This window comes from Phalangium opilio, unplaced genomic scaffold, assembly GCF_054372755.1.
Source record: "Phalangium opilio isolate 3A_F unplaced genomic scaffold, DU_Popi_V2 ptg000089l_1, whole genome shotgun sequence".
Lineage (NCBI taxonomy): Eukaryota > Metazoa > Arthropoda > Arachnida > Opiliones > Phalangiidae > Phalangium > Phalangium opilio.
In genome coordinates, this window is record NW_028324194.1 from 7,626,909 (window position 1) to 7,646,261 (window position 19,353).

The 19,353-nt window shown below is 38.4% G+C and overlaps 2 protein-coding genes across 3 annotated transcripts in view; one reads left to right on the plus strand and one right to left on the minus strand.

The window, feature by feature from the left end:
• The window catches only part of LOC149647334 (receptor-type guanylate cyclase Gyc76C-like), a 116,731-nt gene that overhangs the window by 87,784 nt on the left and 9,594 nt on the right, over positions 1-19,353 (plus strand). For both annotated transcript variants that reach the window (XM_089850187.1, XM_089850188.1), the window contains 10 exons: positions 175-350; positions 1,287-1,386; positions 1,462-1,540; positions 3,337-3,439; positions 4,866-5,027; positions 12,737-12,841; positions 14,891-14,962; positions 15,070-15,238; positions 18,061-18,210; positions 19,108-19,288. In XM_089850187.1, the coding sequence (XP_089706313.1) occupies positions 175-350; positions 1,287-1,386; positions 1,462-1,540; positions 3,337-3,439; positions 4,866-5,027; positions 12,737-12,841; positions 14,891-14,962; positions 15,070-15,238; positions 18,061-18,210; positions 19,108-19,288 (1,297 nt within the window). The remainder of the gene's footprint in view (positions 1-174; positions 351-1,286; positions 1,387-1,461; positions 1,541-3,336; positions 3,440-4,865; positions 5,028-12,736; positions 12,842-14,890; positions 14,963-15,069; positions 15,239-18,060; positions 18,211-19,107; positions 19,289-19,353) is intronic.
• LOC149647336 (uncharacterized) lies at positions 7,485-11,166 on the minus strand. Its single transcript, XM_089850191.1, has 4 exons — positions 10,605-11,166; positions 10,362-10,539; positions 9,799-9,985; positions 7,485-8,024 (listed from the first exon to the last, which is right to left on the minus strand). Exons 1-4 carry the CDS (start codon positions 10,748-10,750, stop codon positions 7,750-7,752), a joined length of 786 nt encoding a protein of 261 aa, XP_089706317.1. The 5' UTR covers positions 10,751-11,166; the 3' UTR covers positions 7,485-7,749.

Consider the following 19,353-nt stretch of genomic DNA (forward strand, 5'->3'; position numbering starts at 1 on the left):
TTAATTAAGGCAAATTACTGACGAGTAAAATAATTAATATCAATTATTTTTAATTAATTATTGAAGAAAAACCTCTTAAGTGGGTAGATAGCTTTTGTCTCGACTCGGAGAGGTTGATTTTGGTTTTCCAACTTGTGTATACTTGCGTTGATGTGTAACTTACGGTGGTTATAGGTGTGACGGGTGCCGAGATGAACATTGACGAAAACGGGGACGCGGAGGGCAATTACACGGTGCTGGCCTTGCTGCCGTTGGATCCCAACATCGTCCTAAAAGGGATTGCTGGCAATCTCAGCAAAAGCATGGTGCCTGCCGGAAATTTCCATTACGATCCCGTAACAAAGTACCCGGTAAGTTGATAGAATACGAATGTTCTTTCGTCGAACACCACGACCTTTCTAGAAAAATTACACGGTGTTGAATATAAATCAACAACGTCAGAGTTTTGTTCTTTCCAAGTGTCCATATGCCTTTTACCCTAAGGTTATAAGATATGTTCCTATACTTCGCAATGCTAGAGACTTACAGCTCGAGCTAGTTCGAGAACGACAACCGAGAATTGAATTAATGCACTCGGTGGTTAATTTTGCAGGACTTCCATTTAGTCCTATTTAGTCTGCATTACTAAGCGCCTCACCAGGCCTCGAATCTATGACCTAGGTCACTTCTTGACGAGCTCCAGTTTGTAACTACTGACAAACTTATGGGACATATCTTATGACTAGCTGTTACCCGCGGCGTCGCTCGCGTGTAATAAGAACTTCCATCGAAATGATATAAAGAATAGGTAGATTTTACTGCTGGCTAATATTTTTGAAGCACCCTAGGAGCGAAGGCACTCGGCGTTGCCCGTCAGCCCCTAGGGATGCATTTTTTATTACTTTTCACGCGGACATTATTCCATAATGAAGGGTTTTTAAATTTCTGGCCGCCATTTAAAAAGATGGCAACAAATCGAACCCAAAAGACCACTCAGCCCGTCTATAGGTTATAGGAAACCCGTGTACTAAATATTTGCGAAATCGGTTGAAACGCGCGGACTTTGTTGCTTAGAGAAGAGTTTTTTGCATTTTTGGGCGCCATTTATTAAGATGGCGGCGGATTGGGGGAAAATCTTTCTTTGTACGCGCCTACTGCTCATGAGTAACGTTCCTGCAAATTTTCAGCCTTCTAGGGCAAGCGGTTTGGGCTGGGCGTTGATTATCAGTCAGGACTTTGATTTATGATGGGGCGAAATTTCATACAGCAGTTGGTTTAGTTAATTTCTTCATCTGTCCTGTATTTAGGTTTTCAAGATGGAGCTGACCGTGCAATGGGTGAGTGGTAAACCGCCATTGGACGCTCCACCTTGCGGTTTCGACGGAAGCGGTTGCTCCTCTCCTCCTGGTAAACACGGGCTAACACAAATTTTTGAAATTACTATTTCGTTATGAATAAATTTAATTATAATTATTTTGGCAGACAAGAACCGCGAAATCGCCGCGAGCGTCCTAGCCAGTCTTCTAGTCGTTGTTTCATTGGTTGCAGCTATAACATACAGGTATGTTTCTTTTTTTTTCTTGCGCTGCATGCGCATCGAAGAGCAATTTACTTTCATCAAAGTCAGTTGTTTAAGCTGTTCAAATATGTACTCTTGACAAAGACAAAGTCTACTGGTTTACAAATTAAAGTGAATTCCATCACAAAATAATAATACAACTAGAAGGGACTGCATCCTTGTTTTTCGACATAAGACTCTAGTTTTGAACACTGTGACGTAGAACTTGCATAGACCATAGAGGATGTACAGTGGAGGAGTATGGACATTTAGCCTTTAACAATATTTAATTTCAATACAACCAAAAGTGCCAAGTCCTAGTTTTTAGCCATAAGTTTCTCCTACTGAAAACTGTGATGTAGAACTTGCATAGACCAGAGAGGGTGTACAGTAGAGGAGTAGACATTTTAGCCTTTACCAATACATAAGGAAATATCTCGCCAATGTTTTAATATTAATTTCAATACAACCAAAGGGGACCAAGTCTTAGTTTCTAGGCATACGATTCTATTACTGAAAACTGTGACGTAGAACTTGCATAGACCATAGAGGATATACAGTTCAGGAGTAAATACTTTAGTATTTACCAATACATAAGGGAATATCTCGCCAATCTTTTAATATTCATTTCAATACAACCAAAAGGAACCAAGGCTTAGTTTCTAGGCATAAGATTCCACTTCTGAAAACTATGACGTAGAATTTGCATAGACCATAGAGGATATACAGTACAGGAGTAGACACTGTAGCCTTTACCAATACATAAGGAAATATCTCGCCAGTCTTTTAATATTCATTTCAATACAACTAAAACGGACTAAGCCCTTGTTTTTAGCCATAATGTTCTAGTTCTAAAATCTGTGACGTAGAACTTGCAGAGACCATAGAGGATATACAGTAGCGGAGTAGACATTTTAGCCTTTAACAATCCATAAGGAAATATGTCGGCAAAATTTACTATTTCCGGTTTTTCCTTATTGGTGAGGCGTGCGATTGAGTTAATCTAACACAAAACCCTCAACCGTAAATATAGCAAGTTAGTCCCTTGTAATTTCATTATTATCTTGTGATTACATTATTATCTTGTGATTACATTGGAATTCTCCAGCAACGGACTACGTTATTAATTTAGGAACGAAGATATTTTCGACCAAAGCATATTTTATCGTTTTAGTTTCCTTAAGTAATTTAGTTCGAGGAAATCACTCGCATTCCAATTTATCAAAGATTGTTCATAGTAGTTTCGGAATAATTCAAGATTGCGCCGAACCATAAGCTTAAGACTATAAGTCCCTACTGAGTATGTCACTGATGGTGACACTCATGGCGAATTAAAGCTATATATCGTTTCTATGCCGTTACGTTATAAAAACATATACGAGACATAAAATAGATAATTTTGATTAGAAAACAATTGAGTGATATCATAGGTTTATAAGATGTGTTCTATAAGTATGACAATGTTTAGTAATACTAGATACTTACAGCTCGAGCTAGTTCAATTATGAACGACGGGAGCGAGAATTGAAGTCCTACACTCGGTGGTTAATTTTGCAGGACCAAGTTCCATCTAGGTCCTATTTAGTCTGCATTACTAAGCCTTTGACAGCGCCTCACAAGGCCTTCTTCGCTTTACCCTGAATCTATGACCTACGTCCCTTCATGACAAGCTCCAGTTTGTAACCAATGACAAACTTATGGAACATATCTTATGGGCAGAGTGGCTCTTAAACCTAAGATTTTATTTCCTAATCTCTGAGACCTTGTAACCTTTAAACTCTTTATTTTTTCTTTTGCAGGAATTGGAAGTATGAACAGGAGATCGCGGGATTATTGTGGAAGATCGATATCCGGGATCTAAAAAGAGGAGTTCCCGACGGAATTCTCGGATATCTTAGCAAGGTAACTCACTTCCCGAATGTACTCTCAAAACACTTGAATATGAAAGTTTTCTATCTTTGTTCTAAAGCCTAATTTTGAAATAGAAAAACATTTTTTTTGACACGGTTGAACACAAAGATTAGTCAGGGATAGATTTAATTTTAGAAGCAGGAATGGAGAACGGTTAGTATTTACTTCTGTCCGACTCATAGACCACCCAGTATAGAGCCCCTCCCTCTTACACGTAACAAAAAGTTTAAATTATCTTATTGGCTGCTCACTTCAACTACGTTTTGATGACGTTACTGACGGGGACGGCGAAAAATACGTAATTCCATTTTACCTCTGTCGCTATGACCCGCTCTTCTTTCATACCCCTCCGTCCCGAGGAAGGGGTCCGGGACTTTGACGCGCGCCCACATTACTCTGTTCTCCATTCCTGCTCATAAATTTACATCTATCCCTGGATTAGTTAATTAAAAAATACGATAGTTAATGCGCTTTTTAATAATAATTTTTAAAGCTTATAAATTTTGAAGAAGGAAATGTGACGTTCCATTGAATGCCTTAATATCTGTTAAATCTTTTTATTTTGAATATCGAAACTGAAATTTGATGGAGCCAGGGATAGATTTAATTTTAGAAGTAGGAATGGAGAAGAGAGTAATCTGGGCGCGCGTCAAAGTCCCGGACCCCTTTCCCGGGAAGGGGGGTAGGGGTATGAAAGAAGAGGCGGGAGGGTCATAGCGACAGAGGTAAAAAGGAATTACGTATTTTTCGCCGTCCCCGTCAGTAACGCCATCAAAACGTATTTTAAAACTGAGCCAATACTTACCGTTCTCCATTCCTACTTCTAAAAATAAATTGACTCCTGAATGATCACAGTCTATAGTGATTCGTGAAAACAGTTAGGAAGAACACGTATTTTGCGTTATAGACAAAATGTTTTGAATAAGCCCGTCGCAGCTTATACCAACAGCCGTTAGCCTATAGGACCTAATTTAAATATTTGTTAATTCTTGCCTTGAATTTGAAACCTAACAAAATTGATAATGCTAACTTTTATTCATGGGTGTATATTAATAAATTCTTGTTTAAGGGTAAGGACACTCGATACTCCAATACACTCTGTCCACCTGTTGCGATAACCCACTCCAAGCCTGCGTTAGCGCGAATGCGGCCCTTACCTGTGTTTATCTCTTTCGTTGTTTTGATACTCGAGACCTTCGCTTTCTTTGAATCGAAATCAAACTATTATTTTTAGTTCGTTTTAATTGAGAAATCGTGAATAGTTTAAATAGACAAAATGGAATATATTATGAGAAAAGTGTAGTCACATCTATGTCTATTATTGGTCTAAAATAGTTATTGGTTCACTACCACTGTCTTCAAAATAAATATCACTGAAATACGAACAAATTCACATGTGTTTTTTTTTTCAAACAAGATGAGTGTTGGTAGTCGAGGCACGATGGAATCGAAGGGAGGTCAACAGGCGATCTTCGCGACGACCGCCATGTACAAGGGTATCTGGGTGGCCGTCAAACATGTACAGTTCAACAGGAAAACCGCGGACATCCCCAGAGAAACCAAGAAGGAAATGAAGTTGGTAAGACATCATTTTTATTGTTAACTCATTTTTAAAAAAAATCGGGGAGCCATTCATATCTTCAGGTAGAGGGGATGAATGAATATGGCGTTAAATTGGTGATTTCCCGAATTCGGGGTGGTCACGTGCAACTGTTTCTAGAGACGTGACACAAAGTCCTATTACAGTAAAAGAATTTATTTTGGTCGGCCGTATTTCTAGAGGGTGATTGTTAAGTGTCGTCTGCTACAATTAGACAGTTAAAGGCCTACAAACATGTTTACTCTTCATTAATTTGGTTACGAAATAAATACAAATATCATTATTATTAAACAGGAAACAAACCATTTAGCTGCTAAAGCCTTCACTAATCCATCTGTAACATTGAACAAGCAGACAGCTTAATCCTTTAGATATATAGATTTTTAACCCTAAATGATGTTTTCCCTACAATAAACCTATGACGTAGTAGTGACGTTGCACAAACACTAAAACAAGCTGGCACGTGCTGACATATTTTGCGAAATCACTTATTGTTACTCACTCGTCGGTTCCGAAGTTCTCCAACACCCCCTCCCCTTCCCCTCTAAATATCATCCAGCGTCTTGGGTTTTTTTTTTGCACCTACGTCAGTGAGCACGTATGATATGGAGGCTCGGAGAGACAAAATTCTCCGTCAGCCCCTTCTCCCCCTTTTAAGACCGGTACTGTGGCTCGGTATTAGAGTTCCGCACATGATTACAAATCAGAAAGCTTTGTTTACGGCCAGTATTAACGGATCACGTGACGTCTGGCTCCTCAGCTGTGCGCCGGGGTAGGTGCGCGTGAGAGAGATATCGGATTGTGCCGTTATAGTTGCCAAGTTACCTCTTTGACTCTCCTTCTTATGCGTGCCTTATCCTTCGTGTCAACTGATCACTTATCGGCTAGCTTTTTTGAATGTTATATGCATTTATCAAAAAGCGTAAAATCAAGTAGGCCCATGATTAATAAAAAATATCTTTATTGGACAAAGACTATCCTAGAAATTGTGACACGTGGTATATTTTAGGAAAACTATTCATTTTATTCACATCTCTAAGAGAAGACGCCCAAATATGATGTTCATAAGTTTAGTCAGAGCCTCAGAGGTGTATTATGACATTCTGAAGTGGTTATTATATTTTTCATGTATTTTCGTGTAATTTCGATAACATTTAATCACAGCATTTATCTTATCATGCAAAACAAGCGTCTTTATTAAAATAACATCAACATTATTACATTTGTCAGGCAATGTTGCTCCTATTTAACAATAAATTTGTTAGCCTTGTCACTGAGCAAACCAAATTATGAAAAGTTTGCCGATTTACAAAAATATGAAGCGTTGGTTCATTGACAAAAAATATGAAACGTTACGTTGGTTCATTGACAAAATTATTAAAAAGTTTGGTTCCTTTACCAAAATTATTAAAAAAGTTGGCACCTTTACTAAAATATGAAAGAGTTGGTCCTTTTACTAAAATATGAACACGTTTGTCCATTTACAAAATTATGAAAAAGGTGGTTCATTTACTAAAATATGAAAAAGGTGGTTCATTTACCGAAATATGAAAAAGTTGGTCCATTTACCGAAATATGAAAAAGTTTGTCCCTTTACCGAAATATGAAAAAGTTTGTCCCTTTACCGAAATATGAAAAAGTTTGTCCCTTTACCGAAATATGAAAAAGTTTGTCCCTTTACCGAAATATGAAAAAGTTTGTCCCTTTACCGAAATATGAAAAAGTTGGTTCCTTTACTAAAACATGAAGTTTGTCCCTATACTAAAATATGAAAAGGTTTGTCCCTTTACCGAAATTTGAACACTTTTATCCATTTACAAAAATACGAAGACGTTTGTCCATTTACAAAAATACGAAGACGTTTGTCCATTTACAAAAATACGAAGACGTTTGTCCATTTACAAAAATACGAAGACGTTTGTCCATTTACAAAAATACGAAGACGTTTGTCCATTTACAAAAATACGAAGACGTTTGTCCATTTACAAAAATACGAAGACGTTTGTCCATTTACAAAAATACGAAGACGTTTGTCCATTTACAAAAATACGAAGACGTTTGTCCATTTACAAAAATACGAAGACGTTTGTCCATTTACAAAAATACGAAGACGTTTGTCCATTTACAAAAATACGAAGACGTTTGTCCATTTACAAAAATACGAAGACGTTTGTCCATTTACAAAAATACGAAGACGTTTGTCCATTTACAAAAATACGAAGAGGTTTGTCCATTTACAAAAATACGAAGAGGTTTGTCCATTTACAAAAATACGAAGAGGTTTGTCCATTTACAAAAATACGAAGACGTTTGTCCATTTACAAAAATACGAAGACGTTTGTCCATTTACAAAAATACGAAGACGTTTGTCCATTTACAAAAATACGAAGACGTTTGTCCATTTACAAAAATACGAACACGTTTTTCCATTTACAAAAATACGAACACGTTTTTCCATTTACAAAAATACGAACACGTTTTTCCATTTACAAAAATACGAACACGTTTGTCCATTTACAAAAATACGAACACGTTTGTCCATTTACAAAAAAACGAACACGTTTGTCCATTTACAAAAAACATTACTATGTGTTATCTTTGACGAGACTCTACAAGAACCTGTATTTTCCAATTATAGACCTTCATTTACCAATATTTGATGAATTCTACCGTTTTAAACTTGAAAAGTTTGCCCATTTGCTTAATAATTAGGTTGGACTTCGCGCTTGACCTCCTCCTCCTTTAACAAATTATTGTTCAAATTTAGGTCTATTTCATTCCCATATTGGTCTAAATTTGGCAAAATAAAACCGGGCTCTAATTTACAGTTAACAATTTGACCACCAGCGTCACGATAATCTTCAACCAATAAATCACTGTTCTTTGACGGGTCACCATGGTCAAAGTTATCTTGCTGGGCGATTTTAAAAGGCATTTTGTTCGCGTTGAATTTACTATCACAATCATTAGGCTGAGCTACTAATATATTAAAATTAAATACACCATGCAACAAGCATTCTAAAATAAAGTTTTTACGAGGGGTCGGACGTTCGGCACTTTAGTGTACGGGATTTTGAGATTTCAAGATTTTGAGATTTTGCCCCAGATTTTGAGATTCTGACTCAGATTTTAGAAATCTGGAAATCTAGTCCAAGATTTTAAGATTTCGGGATTTTAAAGGAGATTTTCAGATTTTGAACGCGATTTTCAGATTTTGAAGAAGATTTCGGGATTTTTTTCAGGATTTTCAGATTTTGAAGGAGATTTCGGGCTTTGGAACAAGATTTTCAGATTTTGAAGGAGATTTTCAGATTTTGAAGGAGATTTCGGGCTTTGGAACAAGATTTTCAGATTTTGAAGGAGATTTTCAGATTTTGAAGGAGATTTCGGGCTTTGGAACAAGATTTTCAGATTTTGAAGGAGATTTTCAGATTTTGAAGGAGATTTCGGGCTTTGGAACAAGATTTTCAGATTTTGAAGGAGATTTTCAGATTTTGAAGGAGATTTCGGGCTTTGGAACAAGATTTTCAGATTTTGAAGGAGATTTTCAGATTTTGAAGGAGATTTTCAGATTTTGAAGGAGATTTCGGGCTTTGGAACAAGATTTTCAGATTTTGAAGGAGATTTTCAGATTTTGAAGGAGATTTCGGGCTTTGGAACAAGATTTTCAGATTTTGAAGGAGATTTTCAGATTTTGAAGGAGATTTTCAGATTTTGAAGGAGATTTTCAGATTTTGAAGGAGATTTTCGGATTTTGAAGGAGATTTTCGGATTTTGAAGGAGATTTTCGGATTTTGAAGGAGATTTTCGGATTTTGAAGGAGATTTTCGGATTTTGAAGGAGATTTTCGGATTTTGAAGGAGATTTTCGGATTTTGAAGGAGATTTTCGGATTTTGAAGGAGATTTTCGGATTTTGAAGGAGATTTTCGGATTTTGAAGGAGATTTTCGGATTTTGAAGGAGATTTTCGGATTTTGAAGGAGATTTTCGGATTTTGAAGGAGATTTTCGGATTTTGAAGGAGATTTTCGGATTTTGAAGGAGATTTTCGGATTTTGAAGGAGATTTTCAGATTTTGAAGGAGATTTTCGGATTTTGAAGGAGATTTTCGGATTTTGAAGGAGATTTTCGGATTTTGAAGGAGATTTTCGGATTTTGAAGGAGATTTTCGGATTTTGAAGGAGATTTTCGGATTTTGAAGGAGATTTTCGGATTTTGAAGGAGATTTTCGGATTTTGAAGGAGATTTTCGGATTTTGAAGGAGATTTTCAGATTTTGAAGGAGATTTTCGGATTTTGAAGGAGATTTTCGGATTTTGAAGGAGATTTTCGGATTTTGAAGGAGATTTTCGGATTTTGAAGGAGATTTTCGGATTTTGAGGAGATTTTCGGATTTCGAGGAGATTTTCGGATTTTGATATTTTAGGATGAGATTTCGGGATTTTAAGTTAAGATTTCGGGATTTCTAGATTTTAATGTGAGATTTCGGGATTTTAGGTGAAGATTTCGGGATTTTCAGATTTTAAAATAGGGATTTCGGGATTTTCAGTTTTTAAGGTAGGGATTTTGGGATTTTTAGATTTTGACGTGAGGTTTTAAAATTTTCAGATTTTGACGTGAGATTTTAAAATTTTTAGATTTTGACGTGAGATTTCGGGATTTCGAGATTTTCGAGAGAGATTTTAAACAGATTTGAAACGAAGTGTACGGGATTTTGACAAACGTCCGACCCCTCGAGTTTTTATAACCTACCTTGATACATAAAGTACTTAAAATCCTTCTCGAGTGTAATACCAAGATCAGTTGCCATTTGTTGATCAACTTTTGAGATGATACCATTACAAGCGCATTTCATTAAGGCTCTAAAAAACATGCTCTTCAACTTAGTGTATTCTCCAGTCGTCACTGGCTTTCTACGACCTCTCAACTTTCCATAATCCTAAAAATTAACGCCGATTGGCTACAAAACTCTACAATCAGACCAGGGAGAGAGGGAGATGCCGCGTGAATAGCGCGAGGTGTCTCTCTTTTGGGTGGGGGAAGTAAATTTCCCAGCCAACGGGGGTAGTATCGCCCGGGCCACCGCGAGCTCTACTGCCCAAAATCCAAAGTTTTTATCTCATGTAGCGACTATTCGTGATGTCACTTCGCGCATGCTCAATGATCCACCGAATGACCCAAGGTAGAGAGAGAGAGAGAACATAGTATTTCATTTTCATACCCCCGTTTTCAACCCCTTCCCGCTAGATACGAGTTCTGTTAGCATTAGGCGGCTTCTCCCTCTCTCCCTGATCAGACTAATAAACTCGACGTACGAGAAACAAAGCCCAGGATTGGTCCTTAAGTTCAGACTGATGGGGTCGAAATAATCTCTGATTTACGCAATAAACCGCGAAAATCCAGTGATTATTGTTTCGCAGAACCGTTTGCAAATTATTTTTGTATCGTTGAGATATCAAGGCATCAGTAACAAAATCCCAAATCAATATCGTGCTAACGAGACTACCATTAATCCTACTACTAATTAAGTTTATTAAATAACAATAATTAGTACTTACTGTCGTGTATCCCTTTTCAATATTGGTGTTGGTGGTGTTATTGGTATTTGTATTTTACTTTCTCGAAAGTTAACCACGCCATTACCATTAGTGGCGGCAGTTTTAGACTCATGGCAACAAATAGTTTTATTTATCGTGTTACTCATGTTTCTATACTTAAAATTTCATTTAGGCATTAATATAATATAACAGTGTTTCGTTAAAAATTAAGTTTTAGTTCTATTTTGTTTGTTTGCTCAACGTGTTAGTTCGAAAGAAAGTTTTAGTTTCACATTCACGACGATGAATTAGAGCATGGAGTCACGGCCGAGGCCAGATCATTGCCAACGTGGTTTTTAACAGGCTCTTAGCGCCTCATCATGATAGACTACGGAACTGTGTAGCAAACTAGCAATCCGAATAATGCTCGCAGACTCGAATACCTTGCTTTAAGTAACTTAATCGTAAGGAATATCATTCATTTACTTAAGATTCACGATGAAATAAAGACTACAATCATAATATACCACAACAAATTTAGAGACACGAAGGGATCTAGTTTATAAATGGCGAACGTAATACAAGTAGCAGACGACTTAAGTATAGCTTACCGTAACCACGGACCACTCGATCACGCGGTCTCTGCCAAGGCAGGGCTGGATATAGGAAAATTCTCTTATAGAACATGTGTCCTTTGACTGGAAAATATATAGTACATTGTCCACAGGAGTGTGCAAAAATAGTGTCGCATTAGTCAAGCTATTTATTGCTCAAAATATCCAGTGATCACCTTAGTTTTTAAAAAAGTTATGGGACGTTTTCAAAATTTACTGGACAACGTCCAGCCATGCTAGGGCAGGGCCGGAAATAAGAAAAATTTCTTATAGGACATGTGTCCAGTGACCCCCTGTTTGACTTGAAAATTTATAGTACATTGCCCACTGGAGTGTGCAAAAATAGTTTTGCATCTCTATAGTCAAGCTATCAAAACTTGGGAAATTTATTGGCCAAACTGTCCAGTGACCCTTTAGTTTTTGAAAAAATTATGGGACATTTTAAAATTTTATTAGACAATGTCCAGTGTCCTGTGCTTATTTCCGGTCCTGTGCTAGGGCAGTTATTGTTTAAAATATCGCACGGTTCGCACCCTTTATGATGGGTGTACAGCTCATCAGCTCATAGTAAATACAGAAAGAGTAATAAAGCCGTCTATGTGTGTGTCCGTGTGTGCGTTAGCTCGTTGTTACACCAGTGCAAAGCCCTCTTGATCACGCACTACGCGAATCAAGTTTCGAGCGCTGCATCGTGGAGCGCGTTGTCACGTGAGCTATGACTAGTGCATCGCTTTAGCAGTTTGCATTGTGTTGCAATGTAGAGAATCACGAAGACTTTTGTAGTTTTGTAGCCATATAACTATGTTTAATTTCGATATTCCAAGAATATATAGAGCTATCTCAGAAGCCTTATTGTGACGTCACCCATGCTATTGCCCATAGAACCAAAGCGGTACCAAACATGGCCGCCAACTGCCAAAGCTAAGCCCGTGACGGTTTTACCTAGGCACTGACGTCACAACTGAGATAGCAATTTTGATATTAATATTTGAAATGGGTGTTTACACATTAGTTAAGCTATACTACGTGTTTACCTCTCCGAGTGACGACGACTTCAGAGGTATTACACTGGACGTGTCTGTGTGTCTGTCACCGCGTTCGTAGTAAGCAAATCGGAGCAAACGTGTTCGCATTAATCAATTTTGGCTTATCTTAATTAACTGCGGTGCCATGATAGGATGACATAAAATTTGAAAGCATAAATAATTAAGAATTGTCTTAGAATTTGGTTGAGCCATAGCCCACTCGATCACGCGCAAATTGAATATACCGCGAGCATCTTGCGTTGTCGAGCTGTGGTTGAGCCATTAAGATAAATTACCACTGAAATACTAAGAGTAATTAACATTTTCGTGAATTACGAGTGAAACAGTTGCAATGGTAAATTACCGTTTCAGAACGCTATTTGCTTTAGAATAGTCTGTCGATATATCCTTGAAGGATATATGCCTAAAAATAGAGGATGCGAGAGCTAATTGATTTTTCCTGGGGCGAAAAGGAAGTATAAATGTAATTAAAGAGTGATCTTAATTGTTTCAGATGAGGGAAATTCACCAGGACAACGTTAATCCTTTTATCGGAGCGTGCGTACAGCCTGATGGAATCTACCTGGTCAACGAATACTGCGGGAAAGGATGCCTTCAGGTAAAACCATCAACACTTCATCTAATTACTCCCTATCCCGTAATCTAATGAACCCTTCTTTAAATATATGTACCGAAATAGAAAAAATTAGTCCTTGAACGAAACAAGGAATAAATAGATTTCGTCTACTTAGACCCAGAAAATGACCTGTTGAATATTATTCTATCTGCTTGAATTAAAGGGGAGGTTTTGTAGAAACCGTCACCCTTGACGTCATGCATCTGATAATATATTTGAAACCGCCTGTCACGTGATATTGACTTGGCTATAGTGACTCTTGCGCGACTAAGGTGACCTATGAGCGCCAAACCCGAATGAAAACAAGTTATTTTTGCGTGTTCTAAACGAGTAGGCCTAGGGGTTGACGGTTGTCCCGTACATGTCAACAGCCAATAGAACGCGAGGAAGGAGGAGCGGGGTTGACGAAATTTTTAGGCCTTCCCCTTATGTTCAATCAGATTATAGTATGGGGTCTAAGGCCTGTTAAAAATTCCAAATAATTCTATGTATTCCTGACTTATGTCACGCCTTTTTACATATCCGGCGGCCATTTTCTAAATGGCGACGGATTCTAAAAACCTTCCTTAGTACATACCTACTACCAGATGTATATAATACCTCTCTTTGAGAGAAGTGTACTGCACAAAGCGGAGTAATTGTAACATGATTCTTCCCAACATTTGGAGTAATTAAGGTTACTAAACCCTATCACATACGCGATAAATAATTCCCTCGTCACTACTCTATTAGAGCTTAACTATTTGTCAAGGTGCACGCGTGCGCTTGTGGATTTTTGTCCCACGTCAAGACGAGAGGGAGGTTTGTGGGTTGATTGCTTAGGATTTAGTACCAAACACTTGTAGAATTCACCCTAGCATGGTGCGATACATACCTATCTGAAGTTTGATGAGCTGGAGAGCAAACAAAAAGGGTGGTCAGCCTGGGAAGAATCACGTTACATAACTAAAGTATTAAGAGGGTACAGAGTGTCATTCTTCCCCTATTATATCCTTCTGCTACTACTTAAGAAAAATGTATACTACCAGAAGGGGATAATAGAAGAAGGATGACACTCTGTATCCTCTTAATGCTTTAGTTATGTAACGTCATTCTTCCCAGGCTCACCCTTTTAGTTTGCTTTCCCGCTCATCAAACTACAAGTGGGCATCGCACCGTAAGGTGAATTCAATAATTGTTTGGCACTAAATCCCCAGCAATCATCCCACAAACCTCGTCTTAACGTGGGACAAAATGCACTAGCGCGTCTTGCCAAATATGTAAAAGCTAATAGAGTAATGATGAGGGAACTATTTATCGTGTATGTGATTCGGTTTAGTAACCTTGCTCTAAATGATGCGATGTTGGGAAGAGTGACGTTACACTTACCCCTCTTTGTGGTACACTTCTCTCGAAGAGAAGTATTATATACTTCTGATACTACCTGCAAAGTTTCAGCCATCCAGCTAAAGCGGTTTGGGCTGGGTGTTGATTATTAGCACAAGGACATCATCTCTCTAAGGGCCCAAGATTCTATGTTACGGTTGAAATGTATGCATGTCCGATTTCGTCAGCCATCCGTCTCATCTCAAGTGGTATAATAATTGTATAGCCTAAACAGAGGCCGAGCGCATTCGCAGCAGAGTAACCCAGCATTGAACATTTCTCTTACTTATTTTTCCCCTAAGTCCTTCCTCTCTCGCCTCCCCGCCTGTTTTAGTTTGATTCCCAACCGCTTGGGAGCGTTACCTCAGAGCTCGCGTCTAGACCACGACCGGCTTAGGATATCGGTCGTGGCTGATTTTGAAAATTATTTTTCTCTCCCGCGAATTTGAAGAAAAATTCGGAAGGAGCCCCTATACAAAATCTACGTCACATCTAGCAGAACTAGATGTTTTTGCTAATAGATGCGCTTGGGCCCTTAGAGAGATGATGTCCTTATGCTAAAAGGCTTAGTGTTCTTGCCTTTATGTAGTGTGATACACAATGATTAAAGATGATTTTCACTAGGCCTAGTATCGAAGCTAATTTTCTCGTGTTGTGTATTTCTAGTTTATTCTTGAAAACGACAATTTCAAACTTGATAACATGTTCATCGCGTCTCTGGTTTTCGATTTGATCAAGGTAAGATATGTTTAACATTTCGCTTGCTAAATTGGGCCAAAGCGCGTTTATCGCTTTTTGACGCTATCTGATTAAAGTCGCTGAATTGAGTGTCGTGTTTTATCTAGGGTATGATCTTTCTTCATGACAGTGATCTTAAAATCCACGGTAATCTCAAGTCCTCCAATTGCCTCATCACCAGTCGCTGGGTCCTGCAAGTCGCCGATTTTGGACTTCACGAAATCAGGGTCAATGCCGAGCCAGTCAACCCCAACGACGAGCAATTGTACTATAGAGGTAAATCAACACGATTTAAATATTGTTCTCTATAGGGATATGTTTGTTCGACATATCGCGCTTGTATGCTTCGTAATGCTGGAGACTTACTGAGAGCTAGTTCGAGGGCGACTAGCGAGAGTTGACTATACTTGGTTGTTGTCAGGGAGGAGAGACTTGAGAGGGAGTAATAATGAGAATAGTCGTATTGGTTCACTTCGTGGCTAAAATTGTCTCTCATTGGCGGCGGCCGCGCGCATGCAACAAGTTTAAAAACTGGCTTTGAACTGGAAAAGAAAGCTGGCGGTAGTGTAGTAACCGACGCCACTCGCGCGTGCGCGTTAGTTAGAATCGAGGGAGAGAGAGAGAGAGATAAAAATTCCTACCCTCCCTTTTTTGCCCCCTTCCATCTATATTACTGCTTCTTTAACATTAGACTAACACACTCTCTCAAGTCTTTCCTCCCTGGTTTTGCAGTTTGTACTATGCTCTTGACAGCGCCTGACCAGAATCTATGACGCTTCACCTACGTCACCTAGCCAGTGACAAACTTATGGAACATGTCTTATGAGTTTATGTTTTTACGGGTACCCAAACAATTTAAGAGACAGTATGGTAAAGTCAAAACATTGTTCACCTAATGAACGTCTGGTTAACTTCATGATCTGATCAAGTTCATACATAATTTTCACGTTATCTCCCTTAAAACACGAAACGGTGGAAAAACACCTAATTTCAGTAGAATAACACTATTCCATAGAAGCCTTTATCCACAAATACCGAGACCATCATGTATATTATAAGTTCATAAGATATGTTCCATAAGTTTGTCAATGGTTACTGAGAACGAAGTGACCTAGGTCATAGATTAGAGGTTAAGCGACGTCTGGTGAGGTGCTGTCAAAGGCTTAGTAATGCAGACTATATAGGAAGATGGAAGTCCTGCAAAATTAACCACCGAGTGTAGGACCAAGAAGTGATATCTAGTTTATTAGGGAGAAGTTATAAGATGCGTAAGTCCCAGTCCCCCTTTCATAATACAAGGGGGGGCGTAAAAGGAGGCCGGGCTGTTTCGCCTCTCCTCAGTCGGAAAAGACGTAATTTTCGTCTTTCGCGTTGCCCTGACGTGAGTTTTCAAGAACCAATGAGATGCTGCTGGTTGTAATTTAGAGGCGGCGGGGATTAACTCCGGACAGACTACGTTTGGACTGGAGATAAAGCTAGAATTGTGGCTCACTTAAACCTTCTCCCTAGTAAACTAGATATCGCTTCTTGGTAGGACTTTTAATTCTCGCTTCCGTCGTTCTCGAACTAGTTATCTCGAGCTGTACTTATGGAAGGAACATATCTTATAAACTTATGTTATGTAGGCCTATATAAGATTTTCTTTAGATCCTAGCAAATTTACCGCATTTGTTTAGTTTAGGCTCAAGGTCTTTCGGTATTGTTGTTAATTAGAGAGAGTGTAACTGTGCTATGAAAACGAAGCCTTAAGGCGTCAGAGTTTGCGAAAACAGCAACACTTGGTCAATTGCCCCAATTATAATAAACGCCATGTACATACCTTTATCGATTTCTTCCAATGAAAGGCTTTCGTTTGCTATTTGGATCGCTGAATGGATTTGCCCAAAATAAGAAGCCCTTCGCTTACCCTTTCGTTTCTGCCCTTAACTTCTTCGACCTCACGAGTATTAATTATCATTTCTTAGTTTTCAGGTCATTTCACTCTTTTAATATAACGTCACGTGTTTAACCTTAAGTTTATGAGATATGTTCCATAAGTATATGACACAACATATTCTTCGTAATGCTAGAGACTTCTTACTGAGAGGTAGTTTGAGAACGATAAGCCAGAATTGCAGACTATACACTCGGTGGTTAATTTCCCTATTTAATCTGTACTAAGCCTTTGATAGCAGCGCCTCACCAGGCGTAGCTTTACAAGGATCTATGATCTAACTCACTCACTTCATGACAAGCTCCAGTTTGTAACCAGAAATTACAAACTTATGGACAACATATCTTATGAACTTATGCTATGAGTATGAAATGCACTTTCCATTGTGGTTCGTTTGTTCCAATGTTTGAGATCAAACTTAATGGGCAATTGCGCAAATTCCGGTCAACACAAGTCCTTGATGTTTACACTTGTTGCCTCGAAATACACCTCCAATGGCTTATCACACTTATTTTTGTTATACTACTTATTGATATATTGTAACATAATACAGTACTTCACCCGAGGGGTCCGACACTTACACGAAATCCCTTAACCTTCTCGCTAAATCTTAAAATCTTTAACACAAAATAGAGAAATCTTTAACACAAAATAAAGAAATCTTTAACACAAAATCACGAAATCTTTAACACAAAATCACGAAATCTTTAACACAAAATCACGAAATCTTTAACACAAACTCACGAAATCTTTAACACAAACTCACGAAATCTTTAACACAAACTCACGAAATCTTTAACACAAACTCACGAAATCTTTAACACAAACTCACGAAATCTTTAACACAAACTCACGAAATCTTTCCATAAATCGTGAAATTACGAAATCAAAGAGGAAATTCCGAAATCTTTTTCGAAACCGCGAAATCATGAAATCTTTGGCGAAATCGCGAAATTCCGAAATCTCTTTGGCGAAATCGCCTTTTCGGGAATGTCGGACCCCTCGACTTCACCTCTCCAATTTGAAGATTCTTAAGATCTTTTCTCGAATTCTCGCATTACCTTCTTATAGTTTTGAGGGTAGTTTGTGAGTTTTAATAATGGGACGTTGTTGGCCATAAATGTGCCAACAGTTTTAATAATTATGGCGTTTTTGAATTTGATAGCTCGTCTGTGGGCGGCACCGGAATTGCTGCGGGAACAGTGTCCGTATCCGCGAGGGTCGCAGAAAGCGGATGTCTACGCCTTTGGGATCATTTTGCACGAAATTATGGCCAGACAAGGACCCTGGGGATCACCCGATCTCATGGCCAAAGGTAATAACCCTCTATATTCTCGTTATACTCGCTTAAAGGAAAGGTTCAGGAAACATAACATTATACCTTAAAAGAACGGCTTTTTTCTAAATATAAAAGGAATTAAATATTAAAAAATAGCTGTTAAAGGCGTGTAATAAGAACTTCCATCGAAATGGTATACCAAGAATGGGTAGATTTTACTGATGACTAATATTTTTGTAGCACCCTAGGAGCGAAGGCACTCGGCGTTGCCCGTCAGCCCCTAGGGATGCAATTTTTTATTACTTTTCACGCCCACATTATTCCATAAAGAAAGGTTTTATAAGTTTCTGGCCGCCATTTAAAAAGATGGGAACAAATCGAACCCAAAAGACCATTCAGCCCGTCTATAGGTAAAAGGAAACCAGTGTACTAAATATTTGCGAAATCGGTTGAAACGCGCGAACTTTGTTGTGTAGAGAAGATTTTTTACATTTCTGGGCGCCATTTATTAAGATACCGGCGGATTGGAAAAGTCTTTCTTAGTACGCGCCTACTACTTATGAGTAACGTTCCTGCAAATTTTCAGCCTTCTAGGGCAAGCGGTTTGGGCTGGGCGTTGATTATCAGTCAGTCAGGACTTTGATTTATATAGATATAGATATATATAGATAGATAAATGATCTCTTATTACAAAATAATTTGCATTTAATTAGTCTTGAAAACTAGTACTGTTGTGCCGGGATTGGTTTAGTGGCGTCTGCTAAATAGAACCACTTACCCCTTCGATATTGGTTGAATTCTGACAGGCTGAGAGAGGATGGTTTTTGGCTAACACTTCTCTCTTTCTTTGTAGCTAAGAATTATAGCCTCGTGATGGAACGAATTATGTCTCTCTTTTTCTGAAATTGTTGTTCGGTTTATTTTTGTTGTTAGAGATCGTTGAGCGTGTGATGAAATTGGGGGAAGGAGACGAGCCGTTCAGGCCGAGTCTGGTCGGTCTCGAGTGTCAGGACTTTATCAAACAAAGCATCCGGGACTGCTGGCACGAAAAACCCGAAGTACGACCCGATTTCAGACACATTCGAGAGAGGCTGAACAAGATGCGACATGGCATGTAAGTACATCATAAGTTCATAAGATATGTTCCTTCCATAAGTTTGTCGCACTGGTAACTTAGAA

What these genes read in the sequence shown, in the direction of transcription:
- LOC149647336 (XM_089850191.1), bottom strand. Translation starts at nt 10,750, where the DNA reads ATGAGTAACACGATAAATAAAACTATTTGTTGCCATGAGTCTAAAACT. An exon ending in TTGAAAAGGGATACACGACA is followed by an intron (nt 10,540 to 10,604) that starts GTAAGTACTAAT and finishes TAGTCTCGTTAG; the next exon opens with CACGATATTGATTTGGGATT. An exon ending in AATCCTGGGCTTTGTTTCTC is followed by an intron (nt 9,986 to 10,361) that starts GTACGTCGAGTT and finishes GTTAATTTTTAG; the next exon opens with GATTATGGAAAGTTGAGAGG.